We start from the raw sequence: 21,316 nt of genomic DNA, 5'->3' as shown, positions 1-21,316 counted from the left end.
TCTTTACTTTACATGACTTAAAGTGTAAAGTGTGACACAACTATCAATTGTCATTGATACAGCTTACTGCTGTATAGCTTATTTGTCAGATGGAAACCAAAATGTTTAAAAGCTGACGTTTCAATGTCTAATATGGGATTCCGTTTTTGAAAGTCACTGAAGTCTTTAGTTTATGGTCACCTGTTCTTTTCTTACAAGTTTCTGCTGCAACCGACTTTAGGAGAGAAAAAAAGGAGGCCTACATTACAGAGAAGCCAATGTCAGAGGTCTTGTCAGTGTTTAGATAGACTGAATCACACCAATGTCCTTGTGATTAGGTCATCATGACGTGGTGCCTTATAAACCTGTACATCTCTGGGAATTTTTCTTTTTGAAGGCCTCATTTCATTTCTTTCAAGTCCTGCTATTTAATCAAGTGTCTCTTTTTGTCATTTTCTCATGTCTGTGTTCTTCTTTTTGTACATTTTCTGTTTGCATTTTTGATGAGGTAAAAAAAAAAGTCTTCCAGTCTTAGCCAAAACATTTCTTTTTGCATGTTTCCTGTCAAAATTCACTTGCCCCTGGATAAAGCTAAAACAGATTAAAGAAAGACTTAACACAATGGATTTTTCCAATTTTTTATTCACTGACTAAAAGAAGAAAAGCTTTCATTCAACATAGCTACAAATTCATTCTCGGCAGACTGACCCTTCGAGTATATGCAACCAATTGTGTCAGAGATTTTTCATGGAGGTTTGCAAAGTGGTCCCCTTTTTATCAACAACAGACCCACAGATCAGCAGTTGTTTGTTAAATCTCGTCTGTAGAGGGCTCTTTCACTGCAGACTAAACAACAGCTGGAAATATGTCAGACTCTCTACTAAAAGATCTTGATGGGCTCTTTAAGGTTAGAGCTTTGCTTCGTTTGGTCCAAGCAAATCCCCATCCACCTTGTGGAGTTAAATCATCTCCAGATATTTCTGGAAACATTTTGTAGAAAATCTGTTGAACAAAATTCAAAATCTCTCCAGTAAAATTGTGACTATGGATAAGAATTGAATATGTTTTATTATATATATATATATTTTTTTTCTTTAAGCTTTCCTCCAGCTGATGTTTTTCATTAAGTCTGGGTTGTAGTTGACAAAAAGAAGGGAAAACCCAGAACTATGTACTCACATTAGCAAACAGTAGAACAGGAATCTCAACAACACATATGGTAAACCATCTTTGAGAGACAAAAACAAAACAAAAAAACCTTGTGATTTAAAGTACAGTTTATAGTTCCAAACTGAACCCAGATGTGTGTTGCATTAGAGTATTCCATGATGATGCACTATTGATATCTATGAACTATGCACTGTAACTTTTTTATATATCTATTTATATACTGAATATTTCTTCCTCTAAAGGTTTTCTAAAGACACAGTCAGGCGCTGTCAGCACTGCTTGCGCCCCTTTGTGGCCAATAGTAAGACTCCTGTTATTGCAAACTGTCCTGATTTTAAACAAATGCACAACATTCGTACCACAATAAAACTGGGGCCTCCTAGCCAGTCTCACAGAGACCAAGAGTGAGCCTGCCATCACTGCTGCTGTCACTGGGCCGGCTGTCCAGATTCAAGAGATCCTAAAACGCAGGGAAATGTCAATAAATTTCACAACTCGGCATAAGGCCAAGTACTCTCATAAGTTCTTCATTTCAACGATGTGACAGAAAGAAAATGTAAAAATATAATAATTAAAAGAAACATTTTGATCATATACATCCCTCTTGCATAGTTGTGAGGCTGGACTGAACGGCAGGGTTTCCTGTCTGGTTTGCTAAGATGTTAAGTCCTTTAGGCTTGAGAAAGAGGCCTTGTGATAAAGATATCCAACAATGTTCTCAATATCCATCTGTTCTTTGACATATCCAGCTGTCGCATGAATCTTCATTATGCAACCATGAAAGTGGTGTGATTTGGCCAAGTTGCATTAACAGTGGCATTTTCAGCAACTGTACACATTTCCCTGAAACCACGGTTGCTGGGATTTACCTCCAAACACCACCTTTGATGACTACACCAGTGTCAAAACATCGGCTGTGCTGCACCCGGTCACACAGAGCTTTACACACTTCGTTTTACTGATCAAATCTAGCTTACATAACAAAGTAATGCACATTATCAACATATCAGCACATTGGTGGTACTACTCATTAGGAGGAAAAAATTTCTGATTTGAAAACAACTTCTTGAATCCTTCAGACGTAATAAACCAAAAAAGTGTTTAGTCTTTTAAAGAAGGGTTTGGGCATAGAACTACCTTAGTACAAGTCTGTTTTTCCTCTTTCTCCTCCTTAATTTCTATTTATTTCCACAAAATATCTAAAGAGTCCCGAAGACAAACTCCTGAGTTGGCAACAATGTGGAAATGAAGCTTGTGGTGTTTAATGAGCGATGGTTCTAGGTTTGAGACTGAAAGAGGTTTCACTCAGTCAGCTGCTTTGGTACTAAAACATCACACTCGTGAAAGGATCACTTAATGGCTAGTAAGTGTCAACACATAAGCTAAGTTCTTTTCACGTTGGCCCCATTCCAAGACACAGAACTTCATCCATTTACATCTATCGGATGGAATTCATTAGAGGCCAGCTCTGTGGATTCAGTTACATAGGCCATAGGAGCCATGCTATTTTTCGTAACTCCATGAAAGCATATCTGAAGAAAAAAAATATTATACACATCCCTCTTTTACCATTTCCACTACCAGGACTCTGAAAATAAGGCTCTGCTTGCTCTGTGCCTCTCAATATTTACACAGTATAACAAAGTTAAACATCTGTTAGCACCTGCTGTTTAATTCAGTTCTGCTCAAACTCCTGTGTCACGGTAGTGAGAATGAGTTGTGCGTGCACTGATCTTTGCCCGTAAAGCGGGTTCAAACCTCCTGAACCAACTAAACTGATACACAGAGCAGTGGCTATCTCTGGATTGAAGTCACAGTAGAATATTTACATTTGTGACTTGTTGTGTACCGGACACACAAAGGCCTCAAAAGTGGCCTGAAAGTTGACGCAGCGGAAACGTGGTTGACCATTCAGAGAGAGCAAACATCACACCTTTCCTCTCCTCAGACCAGCTGCTAAACCCCAGTGTGACTCCGTCCTGCCAAAAACAGACCCAAGTAAAAAATCATATATGGTACATATGTTCATTCTCACACACGCTTGAAATATGAAGTCCAAACATTTGGCTAATCAGACGGCCAATGCCAGCCCTGCCCCTCCCGGAACGTATGGAATGTCCTGTTTCTAGCAGCAAATGAAGAGGCCAGGAGCAAGTGCTTTCCACCATACAGAACTTTTCACAATCAGGCACTCTGGTCTTTTCATGGTCAGGAAGCTTCTATTACAGAGTAACTCCATCTGTGATAATAAACCCTAAATGGCTTTTAACAAGGGACGTGCTCCTCTACTTCCACAGTTTTTTTTTTTTTTACATTCACTTGCTCCTCACAGTGAGACAGGTGACTGACAGGAGAGGGATAGAGGAAGATGTCAGCGACCTCTTTGATTAACCCCATCAATGTGCTGCACTCAACCTGGCAGGCCTGGCTTTGATGACTCAGCAACAAACACTGTAGACCCTGAGAGCCAATCAGAGGTAAAGCGAATAGCCTACGTGCAATTATGTCGCTTAAACCCTTATTGTGATGGAGATTAATGCCATTAATGCCATCTAAACTACACATTCTTGAGTTTTTTTTTGACACACAAAATAAAACACAAGTGTCAAAACCGTCGTCCACTTTGGTCTGCATTCACCCAAGCACAAAAACACTACCAACGGTCTGATGCAATGAGGTCCAAAGAATGGAAACGTTAACATTGGTAACATAAAATAACTGCATTAGTAGGCAGAGTTTCAGCAGAGCACAAAAGTGCCAGGTGAGATGTGGAGTCAACAATACTGCGTGACAGTAGATGAGAACTGCAGTCAGTTACAGTCAGTTTGCTTGGTCTACCAGCTTAAGATGTGTCCATGAAGGACAAAATATCCAGTGACTCCTGAAATTCATAAGTGAGCTAGAGAGGCTGTTGTTACGTTCCATCCACCTCTTCATATCTGAAAACTGACAACACCCTGGGAGCAAACAACTTTGTGCAGCATCAGAGGTGATGGGGCTACACCGTCCAACGCCAATGCCCTCTATTCCCTAAATACACGCACACTGTTAGGCATGAACAGACTGAGCGATGGTTAAAGGGCCGATCATTTCTTCATCTACACGCCCTATATGTACATTTCTATTGGATACACACAAAAACATGAGCAAAGGGGGAATAAAACCACTACAACGGAAACCTTAGCTACCATAGCTTAAATACTACTTCCCTAACTAATAAACAAAGTACACAAAACGAAATGCTGATGACAGAAAGTTGAGATTTAGAATCCAGAGGCTGTCAGACACAACACAACAGGAGATATAGCGGGAGTCACTAACAGAATGCAATCATTTGGATCAGTATGAGTCTATTTTATGGAGTAACTGTTCCAGAATATTTTCACATCACAAACAGTGACATTCCCAACAAAAAATCTACCTGCACACAGCATAAACTATTTAAGGTGCGTCAGAATGACCTTCATTCCGTTCTGAAACTGAAACCTTGTTTCACAACAGATTTTTTTAGGTTAGCGACTCTGCGTTCGATTGCAGAGTCAAACTGCATTCTCTGTTCAACCTGTTAAAATCTGCTGAAAGCCACAAGCATTTCAACACAGACGACATCTGACTTCACGGCCAGTAAAACCTCACATCCACGTGGAAGAGATTAAAAAAAAAAACAGAACAGAAAACAGTAAACAGACAGGGAGACGGAGCTTGTAAAGTCAACTTAAAAAAAAAAGGAAATGTCTAACTGATACCAAGTTTAACATTACATTCAATAACAAAGGATAAACCCACAACATTCCACCATATTTTGGTCTGAATGCATAAATGTTGCTATTTTTACCAAGTGTTTTACAGCGCTCCATTCAGCAACAGAGAGCCTTTAAAAACAAAATGATGGTACCAAAGTGCATTTATCCTGAGATATGAACCAAGAACAACAAAGATCATCATGACAAAACCATCAAGGTCTTTAAAGCAAACACTTGGTAATCATAGGCCCATGACTAGAACAGATTCACACGGAAGCTAGTAAAGTGCTGGGTGATTTTAGGACAATGGTTTCACAACAAAGGTTTCAAAACTGCACGATCTGTCGTGTAAACTACAAGTTTTTACAGGATCGTCACGCTTCGCGGTGTCATCATGTCTGAGGTGAATGCGATGGTTTGAGGGTACAATTCCCAACAACTTGTAAGATTGTCAAGTACCCTGAAAGCCAAACCTGATGTTCGTTGCTACACGAGCAACTTAGTTCAAGACTTGTCTGCATAAATCCTCAGAAGACAATGACTGTCAAAACAATTTAGCAGTCCAAACACCTTAGCGTCCTCTGTTACTGTGTCAGCTATTGTCTAAGACAAACAAAGCTTTTCGTCATTTGCCATAAGCCTTAAACATGTTAGCACTCCGAGAACAACCACGACAAACAGGATTCATCATTCTAGGCATACGTGCTCTCCTCAGCTAAATATTTGAGGGTAACACGTTCTCCATGTACAGCACAGGTACAAATACACAATGCAGAGCTAGATTTTGCCATTCTCATGTTTTATCAACCATAATCTTTGAAAACATATGTATGATTAGGTTTTCCCTGCTGCTCAAAGGAGGCAGCAAGGTTTTAGCAGATGGCAAGAGAAAACAAGGTCATCAACAACAACACTAACTACAGGATCTGGAAAAGTAGGGCCTGTTTCCAAGGCAACTGTGACTTAAAAGGGAATAAAAGAAATTGATTGCTTTGCACACCCGAGTCAACATCACCATCGCTGTCCAGGTCATAGTGATGTTAAGAGCCTACCTGAGGTGACCGCTTCGAACACAAAAACAAGCCAAATGACACAAAAGCTCATTGTGCTGTGCATGTCAGTTTGCAAAAAAGAAGGTCTTGGCTGTGTTAGGAACCGGGCCATTCAGCCACAGCAAGAAACGTCACAAACATCTGTGGCAAAAAAAACACAGCAACCCTCCATTTTTCAACACAAAGCAGATGGAGGAATCCAAGTCTAGTTACATTCACTGCAGACTTTCCCATTTAAAAAGCCCCTCACCCTCAAAATGTCCTCATGCTTACAGCACTGATAGCATGACTGTAAAACCTGCCAACTTAAGAGAACTGCACCTGAAGAATACTGCTTATCTGCTGTTTCAGCACGAGCTCACCCAAAAATACAAATGACAGTGTGGAATCTATATGTGCCGTCTTAACCTTAGAAGGTTACTGATCTCGAGGACCTTCTAATGCCTCAGTGATAGCATTTAAATAGATTTATCTTCGGATAATAACCGGTGGATATAAAAGTGGATAAAACAAGAGGGCTGTAAAACCACCATCACTGATCACTCTTTAAGCTTGATAAAGGTCTAAAGATCACAACCAATTCATTAGAGATTGTAATACAAAACATTTGTTACAACACATTTGTTGTTTGACACCAGTTGACCTTTTGAGCTCTGGAGTCTTTCACCTGAGCTGAGTTGTAAGGTTTGCTCTTAAAAAGTAAGCAGGGTGGGAAGTTTAAGAGCCGGAAGCATGTAACAACGTTCTCCACAACTCGATTGATGAGGTGCTCAGACCTCTTACTAAAACCTCTTATTTTTAAGTTTAGCAATGCCACTCTTTCACAAGATGTTTGAGTCATGGCACTAACATGGCAGCTGTTGAAACCTGCACCAAAGCTGATTAACAGCAGAGCTTCCTACCCTGCTGGGTAAGGCTCTCGAACTAGCGAACAAGTGCACAAGACGCTCTTTCCGAGAAAAAGGAAAAACCAGCAAGGTTTTGCTTTGTTCCCCAGGAAGTTGTTGATGGGTAAATTTACACATTCACAAAAAAATTAAAAAAAAAAAAAGGCTAAACACACAAACCATTTTTCTTCACAAGTCAAATCCCCCAATCTGCCTGCCTGTCCCATTTCAGCTGTGAGCAGGATTAGATATTTGCATTTAAATACATACAAAGCCCATACAGGCTAGGAAACTACCACACAGCTAAAACTAGCTAACACACAGCGCAAGGAGAGACATAAAAAGGTCAAATATGAGAAGGAAGGAGAAACAAGGTAAATGTCAAAATTACATTACACAGAGGGTCTGGAGGTTTTAAGGTGATGGAGGGAGCACTAACCACTGGAGGGCAAGACCAGACCAGATGTGATTGGGCTGGGCCTACTGGCCTAGTAGTGGAATGACTGATAACTCAGCAGGCTAGGAAAAATATTGTTCTTACAACCACACTTTTCTTAGTCTGCTCAGAATTTCAGGGGTTCCTTCTTTTTTAAGGAAATAATGAGTTTTCCTTAATGGTTTAGTCTAAACGTCCAAAGATTTGAAGTAAAAAAAAGACAGGTGCTGGAAGAAAAAGAAAAGGAACAGCACAAAGAATTAAAAAAAAAAAACGGAAAAAAAACAGCTTGGTTCATTTAAATTTAATTTTGTAGACCGTTTGACTTGGGGGTGGTGTTCATGGCTGATCTGGTCTGGTCTTGACAAAGTTTCAGCGGGTATCTGCCGGGGCACAACCCTGCTGCCTAACTGCCTGTGCTGAAGGCGTGCAGCTCCCGATGGAAGTGTTGCGTGGGTTCGCACAAAACAATGCTGGAATCCAGGCAAGGGTGCCAGACACGGCCAAGGCCCAGTGAAACCTCCTTGACCAGGTTGTGTACAGGATCTCCTTCTATGTACAGGGACTGGTCGGGATCGAAGTCGATGCTCTCCTCAGAGACGGTCAGCGTACGCAGACTGGAGCCTCGCAGCCTTGAAATGGCTACCAGGTTATGTGACCACACAATGTAACCTAAAAGCATAAAAATGTATTCATAGGGTTGGTTGTTAGTTTTCATTGTTTAAGATCTTCTAAATTTGTTACTTTAAGTCTACTATGTCCAATCTTAGTACAGATGAGCAAAATGATCCACATATATCACTTCTACTTCATTTTAAACTCTAAACTCACCATGTATGACCAGGACAGCTAGCTGAGTACATCTCCAAGCCAAAAGAACCAATGGATCTTCGTTGCGATTGATGCTGAGGTCCGGGAAGTCAGGGCCGTCCCTTAGCAGTAGGAAGTGAGTCAGCGTTTTGTTATACTGCTGGGAGATGAGCTCCAAAGTGCCATCAGTCACAAGTGTGCTGTAACTGTCGAGGTGAAGACGCTCCAAGGGAAGGCTTGGTTTTAAGACCCTTAGGAGTTCTGAGCTGTCCACCTCCAGAGCCATGATGTACACTCGCAGGTTGGCACTTACACAAACCTGCAGAAGATCAGGCAAATCTCTTTGATACAGATTCTGAAACTAATATCTATAGAAATCCCACCATTTTTATTATGTCCCTCGGCAGTCCTAGACTGCAAGGACCATATTGTTTCTCGCAATACTTCTTTCTCACTGCAGCTTTGAGCAAACATTTGGCTACCAGCACATACTCAAAAACATAACAGAATTTGCACGAACCAAGTACCTGGTGAAAATGGATTTTGGGGGTGGTGATTGATGGCTCCCAAAAAATTATGACATCAAAGCGAGAGAAACCGTCAAAACAATGAATAGGAAGTTTATCACTGAAATCAAAACACATGTCTGCGACATCCAAAGGAAATTTTGAAATTATTATAGCATGGCCACAGGACCTACGACCTTGTGGCCATTTGGTGGCAAATTATGAAATTTGCTGATTATATACAACACGGGAAAAGAAAACTTTCGTTCAAGCGAAATTTTACTTGCCACCAGCTTAAGTCTACAATGTCAACCAAAGTTTTGTTGACTTGTAACCTCCAGGAAAGGCTGCCATCCTGAATCAATCAATCAACTCCAAATTCAGATTCAGATTCCTCCAAGGGATTTAAATCTATCGCCTCTTAACTTCTTGAGCATCTTTGGAAAGCTACTAGGCGAAAAATGTTGGAATTAGAATTTGTAGATTTTAAAGTGTGGCGAGCTTGCAAAAGCATATTTTTTAACATGAATATTGTGAAAATATCTTACATTAATCATTAGCTCAAAATAAATGAAAATATATGACAACTAGGGGTGTAACGGTTCACGTAGTTGGACCGAACCGTTTCGGTACGGCAATTTCAGTTCGGATCACTTTTGTACCATTTTTTTTTTTTTATTTTTTTGTTTGTTTATTTTTACCCCCCAAATGTATTTGCTTTGCGCCGAGGCAGAACTAATGGTTTTTTTCTTTTTCTCTTTCTAACTTGTTCTGTCCAACAACTGACGAAATCGATGAGAGCTGAAGATATTTTGTGTTGGACAGGTTTTACTATCACAAAAAGAGGTTATATAACTTCGAAAAACCAGAGTGTAAATTTGTATAAACCACTTTTTGTTATTTTATTTGTTACATTTAGTGTGTGTGGGGAGGGAGACGGGCAGAATGTGGTCTGTCCCACCCACCCACGCACTCACGCACACATGCTCACAATCTTCTGGATGCCCCCCACCCCCCCGTCGCCATGCAGTAACTAATGTTAACCGTGAGTTTCCGCCGAGACACTCAATGGTGCGAACCTCTTTGGTCTTTCTCTAGACCTCTTTCCTGGCAGCTTTAAACTCAGGATCCTTCTACCAATATATTTACCGTCTCTCCTCTGGATATGTCTGAACCATCTCAGTCCGGCCTCTGACTTCATCTCCAAAACCTCCAACATATGGTCTCCCTCTGATGTACTCATTCTTGATCCAATCCATCCTGGTCATTCCCAAAGAGAACCTTAGCATATTCATCTCTGCTACCTCCAGCTCTGCTTCCTGCCTTTACCTTAGTGACAGTTTCTAGGCAGAACATGGCTGGTCTCACCACAGTTTTGAACAGGTTTCCTTTCATCCGAACTGAAACTCTTCTATCACACCTGATACTTTTCTCCACCCATTACAACCTGTCTGCACCTGCTTCTTCACTTCTTCTCTACACTCTCCATTACTCTGAACTGTTTACTCTAGGTACTTAAAATCCTCCATCTTTTTTTTTTTACCTCTTCTCCCTGTTACCTCACTCTTCCACTTGGGTTCCTCTCATTCACACACACTCTGTCTAGCTGTAGCTAAACTTAATTCCTCTACTTTTCAGGGCAAACCTCCACCTCTCTAGCTTCTCCTCCACCTGTTCCCTACACTCACTACAAATCACAATTTCATCTAGAAACATCATAGTCCATGGTGACTCCTGTCTTACCTCATCTGTCAGTCTGTCCATCACCATGGCACACAGTAAGTGGCTCAGAGCTGATCCCTGATGTAATCCCACCTCCACCTTGAACTCCTCTGTCACTCCTACAGCAAACCTCACCACTGTCTTACAAACCTCATACATGTCCTGCCCTGCTCGAACATACTTCTCTGCCACTGCAGACTTCCTCATACAAGACCATAGTTCCTCTCTGGGCACCCTGACATAAGCTTACTTCATATCTACAAAGACACAGTGTGTCTCTCTCCCTGACCTTCTCTGTACTTCTCTATCAACATCCTCAAAGCAAATATTGCATCAGTAGTGCACGTTCTTGGCATGAAACAATACTGCTGCTCACAATAAATCCAATATGGCTGCTCGATGCAAGGATTTTGCTCTAAACTTCCATCAATTTTCTTACCTCGCTGGGGTCGCAGGGTTGCCAGAGGCGGTCCCTGTTACTGCTGGGAGAAGGCGGGATCCACCCTGGCCAAGATGCCAGCAACCGATATGACGGCAACCACGTATTGGGCATTGCATAAACCAACCACCATCTGTCCTTCTATGTTCTTCTCTTGGATACAAAACCTTAATCAACCTTCAATTTTTATCTTCAGACTCATCACTCTGACACTCTTTTTACCTCCACAACACTCATAATAAACTCCTCCCTTAAGAAAACCATGATAGAAAAACTTTGACCCTGTTCCTAAGATTTTCACCTTGCTACCTTTCTACCTGGTCTCCTGGACACACTGTATGTCTACTTTCCTTCTCTGCATCATGTGAACCAACTCTCTACCTTTTCCTGCCATAGTTCCAACATTTAAAGTCCCTACTCTCAGTCCAGCACTCATGACTTTCCTCTTCTCTCACTTCATACGAACGCACCTTCCTCCTCTCCTTCTTTGATCAATAGTAGTCAAATTTCCACCGGCACCCTGTCAGGGAACAGCATCGATGGCAGTCATTGTTACCTTGGCCTCGACCGATCCGGTATGGATATCACAGGTCTGATTCGAATATTTGGTTTGGCAAAGATTTGACGAACGGCACAACAAGGCCCCTTGTGTTTACAGTCACCACCAGGAATCCAAAGTATAAAATGATGCTAATGAGATTGATGATATGAATTTGTCATGTGCCGCTTTGACCAGGGTGGCTGGGGCAGAAGGGGAGTGAGAGGCATGCAGCAGCCGCTCAGTCAATGAGGGCAGGTTACATGGGGGTGGCGAGGGCGGGTTTTGCCTGCGGGTCATACAATGCCGTTTACGGCTTTAATTTACTTTTTATATGTTTATCGAAGAAAACCTGAACAGACTCACAAAAAGGCATTTACATCAAATATTCTGTATCTAGCAAAACATTAGACATTGTTAAATTACCAGTGACTTCCAGTCATCTTCAGTAGCTGTCCCTTCCAATCCTTTGAACTCCAGGGCAGCACCGTTGAGTAGCAGAGAGAGGCGATGGAGTGGGGTTCTCTGAGGTGAAGCCAACAAATCACAGAGCTCAGATTTGAAGTCTGAGAAATCAAGAGCCAGAGAATGAAGGGTGGAGAAGCGATCCAACTCTGACGGAGAGATGAGGGGACCTGATGGGAATGCAGAAACGGTTAAAAAAAATGTTTTGACTGTATATTAAGTAACTAAACAGATTACAAAAAGCAAAAACAAAATAACATACCCAGCTGATGGTCCAATAAACTGAGGTGGTGAAGGGTCTCGGCAGAAGGATTTGACAGACAGGCTAAGGAGCAGGGGGTCACCAGACTCAGCATGAAACTACAGGACAACCATCTCAGCTGCCTGCTGTTGGACAGAAACTCCATGAACAGACGCTGAATTCTGTTGAGAGGAAACCAGACGGGTTACAGTTAGCTTCAAATGTCTAAAGCACAGTTCATTCAAATCAAATGTTTCAACTCAAAATCCAATACAGAGAACCCTGAACAGAATTTTAAGGTAATGCTCAATTTTGAAACCTCGGTGGAACCTCTAGATAGAACACTGGCAAGAACACTGTGGCAATTTCCTTTAATTATGGAAATCTACCATGGTCCGGCTGAAAACTCTATTCTGAAGTTCCAGTCACAAAGCCCAAATGTTCTATATCACTGCACCGGGTTCTTGAAAAACCAAGTGGTAACTCTAGTAGGCGGGGGGTGGAGCCAACAAGGAAACAACAAATGTTGCAGTACCGCAACTGACCAGAGAGGCTGGTGCTTAGCGTGAGCATTTTGCCATTGACTTCTATGTTCTATGCTTGAACTTTTCTTTTCCTCAATGGTTGCATATATTATTCTTGGCAAATCTCGGGGGAATTCATTTTTTTCTGAGTTCATAATTTTTTTAAACCATTTATTTTTGCTTAATGAGGGGCATGGTTTTATGATTGGCAGATAATGACTGCAGTGTATTCTGGGAACAGAACTCCAGTGTTTAGCTCAATTTAGCCGTTTTCACCTTAGCATCAGCTGTATATTTTGGCTTGTGTTGTGCTGTAAACTGTTCTAACATGCTCTCTGAGAGTCCTGTTACCAGTATCTATTTTTTCAGCAAGAACTAAAACAATTATTTTATATTTGACATTTTTAAAACCAAAAAAATATACATTATGGTCATTTCTGTTAGTTTCAGTAATTCAGTTTGATTATTTTCTTTACAATAATATCTTTAGTTAGTTGTCATTTTCTATATATATATATATATATATATATATATATATATATATATATATATATATATATATATATATATATATATATATATATATATATATATATATATATATATATATATAGGATTCAGATATGCTACAGTAACACCGAATCTCTTCATGCAAAGCAACTGACATCACACAGATCCACATTTTTAAAGTTGAAACTATGAAGGCATACAGAACATTTTCAGAGCCCACACCAGGGGGGCTCAATACTTTGGGATGTGACGGTAGACTGCGGGCCATCAAATGTATATAAAAAAAGCGGTCAGTGAATCCTCATCCTCGGCATGAAATATGTTCTCCAGAACATATGTCAGAGTGTTTAACTACACTTAGCACTCTCTTTTGTTCAGGGGTTCCGGCAAGATGGCGAACCACAAACATTCCGTGATTTAAGTTTGTGTACCAAACCTTATCCAAAATCCTCAACACAACAAATGAATATGTTCTCGGACTGTTGATAAGAGAACTTACTTATTTTCTCTGGGAGTTCCTCGAAACCGATTTAAACCCAACTCGATTTAGCTTCTACTGGCTAATGCTATCGTCATGCCGACACGCCATATGGTTAAAGGGAACACGTTGGACATGGATGAAGAGTACAGTGTGCACACCCTTGCATGATTCTCCTGTTTTTAAGTCCTCTATCAAAGAAACAGTGTTCAGGAAAAAAGGAATAAAATTTGTCAAACTGCAATCCACAAATTTGCTTTTCTTTTAAGAGAAATCAGTAGAAATACTGCCGATATTGTAAGCATCAGAGAGGCGGTGTAAGGCTTGGATCAGCAGGTTAAAAAAAAGCGAGGAAAGGCTGCATGAGGTGAATCAACGATTTTTGGATCAGGAGTTGAAGACTGGTGAAATGGAGAATTACAGTTGCAGGTGGAATCTGAAGTTTTCCTGAATCCACAAATGAAACAACGGAGGAAACAAAACGGAAAAGTTTTGGAAAAACAATAGACTTTAGAATGGGTCTTAAAGTAATTTCATATCCTAAAGCACAAAAGAAGAATTGTATATCGGCTATTTTTTTTAAACAACACCCTTTTTAATAAAACAATGTCCTCCAAAAGAAAAATTAAAGCTAAGTTACATTTGTTACATTTGCTGGTTTTGAACAATCTTATTAAAAATCCTCCCATGACCCAAAACACCTAACGCTGTTAGCAGCATAAAGGAGATTTTGTGGTTCCTTACTCGTTGATCTTTTTGTCTCCCAGGTGAATCTGATGCAGGTTCGAGCTGTCCAGCAGTCCCTCCTGTTGGAGAACAAAGGTGTCTCCATATAGACTGAGGTTCTGCAAATGTCTAGAAAAGGAAAAAAAATGTTAATTTTTTCATTATCAACAAAACAAAACCACAATCTTGGTAGAAAACATATGTGACATTTATGCATTGTAAACATTTATAGAGGTTAAGCCTTAGAACATTTGTTTGTCCTAAAATATTTGTGTCAAAAAATGACCAACTATTAAAAGAGCTGCTTAAGTTAGTGTTTTTCAAATAACTGAATAGGTATAAAAGAGGAACATCTTTAACGTTAAGCACAGTCTTAGCTGAACACAATGCTTTATGTTGCTTAAGTGCTTTCTCTCCTGCACTGCTGTCTTTAAGCACTTTATGTCCTGATACCCAAAATAGATCCATCAGCAGCAGGCCATGCTCTATAAGTTGATATGTTCGGAAGTCAGTGCAGTAAAGGCAGGCAGAACGGCGGGGAAAAAAACAAACAAACAATTGTATTCTTTGATTGATTGATTTCAAGCATTGTAGTGAAAACAAAGAATTCAAAAAGATTTATCAAACTCATTACAAAAAGAAAGAAATTCATAGATTAAAAAAAAACAAAGACACACTTCATGATCACTATATTTAATTAATCAAATGTGACTTAACTTAAGTCATGTAGAGCTTGATTCATTGTTTAAAAAGAAGTGGAAAGAAGGGAGTTTATATAATCCCACCCCTGAGTTAATTCATTTTATAGTTTTAAATGGTTTTTGTGATCTGGTTCTGATCAGATAGATTCTTTTAAAGTTACAAAAATCAAGTGCATTTTCATAAAGGTTTATCTTCAGAAAACATTCAATCATGGTTACAGTATTTTTTGAACACAAAGTTTTGACTATGTCAGAACAATGGCCAATGTAAATGAGAGGAAGTGATCATACGCAGCTCCAAAGACAAAGATGAAACGTGCACCATTCCTTTACAAGCAAGGGGAGTATTTGGTCTAATGTTCCCATTTCCTCGCTGGCTCCCACACTGTGCAGTTCAAATGAATCGACTTTCTAACCAACGAGGCACTAAAAAGAGCGGTAATTTCTTTATAGCATGCACAGAGACGTTGAGTATAACATAACAGATTTTAATTGTTTTTTTTTACTAACTTGAGCAAATATATATATATATATATATATATATATATATATATATATATATATATATATATATATATATATATATATGATATATATGCAGTAATTGTACAAAATGTACATCAAATCACAGACACCAGTCGAAATAAAAGTACTTTTGCACAATCTTCTTTTCTGAAACTGAAAACAAAAACACCAAAAATCAAGAGAAAAATAAAACAAATAAAAAATAAAAAAGAGAAACACCAACCCTCTCTATTAAAGATTTAGAAAATATAATAGATTCCAACAATTGTACCTTAACACATGCCCAGATTTATAAGTTAATTTTTAAGGCAACTACTATGCCACTGCAGACATCTTTTAATTTTAAAAGCGTTCTCAGTGGTTCTTTAATTATGCCATTTTTTGTCAGAAAACACAGAAAAGTATCAATAAGAATACAGATAAGATACCAGCAGTATCAATAAAAAAAAAGTAACATTGATAGAATCTTAACGATACTCATCCCTACCCTCAACCTAACATTACCGGTGCAACAAAAATGGCTAGCAATACTTGAGCTAGATTCCAGCTCAGACGAGGAAAACAAAGACGCACATGGACGCATCAGAATGGAGCGGAGCAAGAAGCTCGTGAACCACCCCCCGAAATTTATGACCTCACTACTACTGCTACAAGCTTTTTCCAACAGCATTTGCACCTGACTCACGACGATTTGAATAAATAAATACTCAGAAATGCAAGTTTAAGCCAATTTTTGTTTTGTTTGTCCTACATCATGACAAAAATGCTGCAAGAACATGTTAACAACACAATTTTTTTACCAGAGTAGGACTTTAAGAATAGACTATTTCATGCGACACAAATCATGAGAAAAATTGTCAGACTCATGTTGGTTTTTAAATGAAAACTGAAATAAAGTGAATTGTCAAAAAAGTTTGAATTCTCTCGGCAGAACAAAGACAAACACTGAAAGCATCTGACTAGAAAGAACAGAAACCTTTTATAGCCTTTTAAAAATGACAGCAGTGCAGAGAGAAGTGAAGAATGTTAGAGAAGGTCAAAATACAACCACAGATGTGTCACAAAACAGGGAAGCTAAGAGAAGAGAAGAGGGGAAAAGGAAATGGAAACAAACAAAAATATCTGTTTACAAAAAAAGGTTTTAAAAAATGAGTTTTTCTTTTAGTTGTTTGTTTAAAAAAAAAGGTTATTTTGTCTGTTTTTAGACTTGTGGTGACATCTATTTAAGTACCGTAACCCCTTTAGACTTCAGAGAAAGTCTAGAACTAGACAGGAAATTCTCATTAAGACAAACACAAAGTAGACTTTCCATAAGAAGAAAGCAGCTCCATAATATACAGAAAATGATGTCTGCTGTTGTTTAAGAAAACAGGTAAAGTGTTGAAAAATAGCATTGATACTAAATAGGAAGAATCAGAAAACATAATTTTGTGGCTCTCCTATTCAAAATTAGAATGAAGTTTTACATCAAGTAGGAAATTTCCAATATAGATAGAAACGAAACACTACAATACATACATATAAGAGCTTTTTATACGTGGATATATCTACAAAATAAACATTTTATAAATAAAATACAATAGACAAATAAAATAGAAAAACCTATGAGTGCTGATATCAGCAGGTCATAGCTGACAAAGGCTTCTCTCTGGCCGCCACTAGCGCTGCATTGTGCTGGTGAGGACACCAGTGAAACAAGATAAAAACAAAAGAAACTCCAACAAACGTTTGACCCAAAACCGAAGAACGTACAGCTTAAACAATGGCGGAAAAAACCCTACCAGAACGTGGCCCTGTAACTGTCTGAAGACATACAGTAGCTCCATCGTAGAAACCCTAAAGATTGCATAACTCATCCTAGGACTTGTTTTTAGCTAACCATGCTAGCTAGTTAGTAGCTAGCCTAGCAGCGCAGCAAATATTCAACAAGTAAATAAATGACGTTACTAACAATTGATACAAAAAAATGAAAGCAAAAGACTCGAATATGTTTTATATATAGCTTACCTATTGTTTCGGATGCTTGTCAGAACACACAGAATCTGGTCCAAGTAGGTGGATGTGGCGTTTTTCCATCTCTCCGACAGCTGCGAGTTGCCGTCGGCGTCTTGAGGCTGCTCCATCCTGGTGGAGGTCGGGTCGTTGCTCAAGGAGCTGAGGTTGCCTTCCACCGGAGCGATTTCCAGCTGCAGCTCTCGCACAAAAGAGCCAAACTTTCTCATGAGAAATTCCAGTTTCTGGCTTTCTTCGGAGCTAGAATCATTACACCCCCCGCCTATCCGCAGTTTGAGCTCGGTCCACAACGCGGGGTAAAACAGACACTCCCTCCATCGCGAACACACAGCCGAGGCCCGGAGCTTGTCTCGGTCGGACAGAAAGGAAAATATGTGCACGATAAGCTCGCTGGGCAAAGCCATGGCTCCGACACCCCCACACAGAGCCATGGCGAGCTAAGAAAGAATTGTCAAAAATATACCAATTATTAAAACAACTGCTCAACCCGTTCTTTTTTTTTGTCAACGGGGCTGCGGCAAACCTCAGAGACGCTTCCTTCTCTTGGTTGAAAACAAACCTTTTTCAGTTTAGCCTTCAATACTATTGGAACACTCCATTTTTTCGGAAATTACGGGGGGGAGGAACCAAATGAAAAACTGACATAGACTTCTTATAATATTTAGCATGAGGCACGATTTTCATTTTCTCCTTTCAATAATATCAAAATTGTGTGATTTATTCCCTAATATTTATATGGTTTTTTTTAATTTTTTAATTGAAAATGGCCTAAATGGTTTCGCCTGGAGAGCCATATTTTTGCCATACCACTGTAGTCCACACGAGGGCAACATTTTCAGCCTCTGGAAAGAATCGACAGTCAACATGTGATCGTTTTTTCAGTATGTTTTTTTAACAGATTTTTTTTAGAACTTCAAAAGATGAAATAGATATTCATATAAATAGAAAATAACAAAAAGAAAAAATGGAGAAAATAATAAAATACAATAAAATAACATTAGAATTGTAGTCCACAATACTAGGGATTGTCATTCAACATGTGATCTTCAATGAAAATGGACATTTTTATGGCATTTTGGTTTTTCATAAATTTCAGCGATTTAAAATATAAACAGCTCTCTTTAACTAATGGTTTAATTTTTTTTAAAAATCTACTCTTATCAAGGAAACAGTTCCCAGAAATTAATTAGTAGTAGAGTATTAAGTGCCAAATCAAATAAATCATCACCAGAAACTACTCGAAATAATGCAATGTCTTTTTGTAACTGAATAAAAAATATGAAAAAGAAACTTTGAACAGCACCAACATAAAAAATTCTCCAAAAAACGGTTAACATATATACATTCAAATAACAGATGATCAAGTGTTTCTAAATATTTATAGCAGAAAGAACAATTATTTTCTTGAAAACCAATACGTATATGTAGTAGTTCCTTGCATGGATAAACTGGATTGATTATTTTAAAATGGATTTCTGCATACTTACAAAACTGACTTCTTAACTTGCATTTTTCCTCTTTTGTGTATTGCTATGATTTTTGTAATGATTTTTGTAAGATGTTGGAAGCAGTTCTCTAACAAAAGTTGTATGAATTAGTTCTGAAGTTTTGAATTAAGCGATTGACCATCAAACAACAGAGATGGAAGCTGAACTTAAACATTATGAACCAGACTGTGGGACATTTGGATCAAAGTCTGAGGGACTGCTTTTATCACATTGGTGTTTTAAGTGTCACTGAAAAGGTTACAAGGTTAGTTTATTTTTTGTTTAAAGGGAGAAATACCTTTGGTTGAAAATTGTGTTATTAAAATGTGTAAATCATGTTTTATTTGATTTTATTGCACTGTATCTGGAAGTTGTGTATAACGATAATCACGCTAAAGCTAAACTTCTCGTGGCTTTTTTTGCTTCTGCTTCTTCCATAGTAATTTCTGCTTCACGTAATGTTTTAAAGTTTTCATCCACTTTGGGAGCCCAATCGTTGATATGATTAAAAAAGCTATCAGAATTTTGAGATGAAAAAGAAGAGGAGTACAACCTACTGTAAAACTGGAAATTTCTCTCTTAATTTCTTCTGTCTTTGTACTTTCCCTATGGTGTCAATTCAGTATTGCGCAACAAAACCGTAAAACCGCGAATCAAAACCCCAAATCCACGAATCAAAATGCACAAATTGAGAACCAAAACCCACAATTTGCAACCAAAAGATTTAGCACAATCATATTTCTCAGCTGCCATTTTTTTAAATTTTTATTTTATTTTTTAACTTGTCCTATCCAACAGCTGGGCAGGCAGATGAGAGCTGACGGCCTCTTGTGTTGGACATATTTTACTTTAACAAGAGGGGTTATTAATCTTCAGACAAACCAAAGGTATGTCTGAATAAACCCCTTTTGTAATTGAGGCCAAAATTTATTAATTTCAACCATGTTTGAAAATCTTTGGTGTTGGACCGGACGGAAAAGGAAAGAAGGGAAGAAGAGAGAGGGTGGTTAGAGAGAGGGGGGGGTAAGAGGGTGATAATAGGAGGGGGGGAATAAGACCATGAAGCAGCATAAAGCAACAAGTTTACTGGTTGTTTATCATTACGGTAAGGTAATGATAGGGAACAACCGCCCCCCCGGGCGACCCACCGCTCCAACCAGGCCAGGGCCAGCAGGACCGCCGCGAGGCCCACAGAGCCAGAGAGCAGGGAGGCACGGAGGGAAAGGGAGCGCCGCCCCAGCCCAACCAGGAGGGCAGCCCCCCGCCGCGCCGGGAGAGCCCAACGCAGGGCCCCACCCGAGAAGGGCGCCCACAGCCCCAGACGAGCAGCCCACCACCCCCCAGGAGTTCCGGGCATCCCCCCGCCCCAACCCCAGGTACGAGCCAGGACCCCCCAAGGGAGACCCGCCCCACACTCCAGGCAGCCACCCACCCGGCCCACGGTTGGTCCAGGGAGGAGCATGGCAGGGGCCAGCCGCCCCCGCCCAGGAGGGGAGCTCCCCGGGGAGAAAGGGGGCCCACCAGGGGTGTTGTTAACTTGGCCCGACCAGGCTCGGCCACAGTTGTAGACTTGGCGGGGCCCAGCACCCAGGGGCAAGGACCAGAACCCACCCCCCAGGGACACGGACACTGTCCAATTTGTTTTCTCACCATCCTGAAATCCTCGTTCTGAGTTGCGCTTTTATTCTGAAATTGTCCTATTGAGTCGCGCTTTTGTTTTTTGAGTTGCACTTTTATTTTTTGCGGTTTTGATTCTAAAACCTTTTTTTTTAAACTTTATTAAAAATTATTGCACATACAAAATACCAAACACAAAACTCCACACTGTGTGCAAAATACAATTTTCACTTTCACCAGGAAAAATGAACAAAATAAATAAATAAACAAAATAATAACAATGTAAAACAGGTTAAGCAAAAATAAAACAAAAATAATAAAGGCAAAGGAATCTGTTGGGGTTTCAAAAGAGACCATGTTTCAACTGTTCTGACAGCTTTTTTGTTAGTGGAGGATTTTATGCTGTTTACATACATTACCATTCTTTCTGGAAAACATAAAATATTCAGGTATGTCCTTTAATTGAAATCACAGATGTTTTCAAACCCTTCTAAAGACGTATGAAAAAGGGGGATTTTGTCGCTGTTGGGCCACCTGAATTTTGCTAAGGAAAATAATTTCTTGCATTATGGATGTTTGAACACTATATTTTGCCTGGTGGAAGCCTCGAATTATCGATGTTACCTAAGCTCGTATTGTAGTATGCCAATTGGAAGCGTTGAATTTATGGACGTTAAGCTCGTATCTTAGTATGTCTGATGGAAGCGTTGAATTTATGGATGTTAAGCTCTGTGTCGCCTTATAGGT

General features: G+C 39.6%; 1 protein-coding gene across 1 annotated transcript; it reads right to left on the bottom strand.

Annotated features, from left to right (window-relative positions):
- Positions 1 to 603: 603 nt before the first annotated feature.
- On the bottom strand, positions 604 to 18,031 carry fbxo33 (F-box protein 33). Its single transcript, XM_004082659.4, has 6 exons — positions 17,460 to 18,031; positions 14,245 to 14,355; positions 12,010 to 12,170; positions 11,709 to 11,917; positions 8,099 to 8,396; positions 604 to 7,939 (listed from the first exon to the last, which is right to left on the bottom strand). Exons 1-6 carry the CDS (start codon positions 17,894 to 17,896, stop codon positions 7,674 to 7,676), a joined length of 1,482 nt encoding a protein of 493 aa, XP_004082707.1. The 5' UTR covers positions 17,897 to 18,031; the 3' UTR covers positions 604 to 7,673.
- Positions 18,032 to 21,316: the final 3,285 nt, after the last annotated feature.

The sequence above is a fragment of the Oryzias latipes genome, chromosome 22 (assembly GCF_002234675.1).
Source record: "Oryzias latipes chromosome 22, ASM223467v1".
Classification (NCBI taxonomy): Eukaryota; Metazoa; Chordata; class Actinopteri; order Beloniformes; family Adrianichthyidae; genus Oryzias; species Oryzias latipes.
Note: the sequence above shows the minus strand (reverse complement) of the source record. Positions and strands in the feature narration are given on the sequence as shown.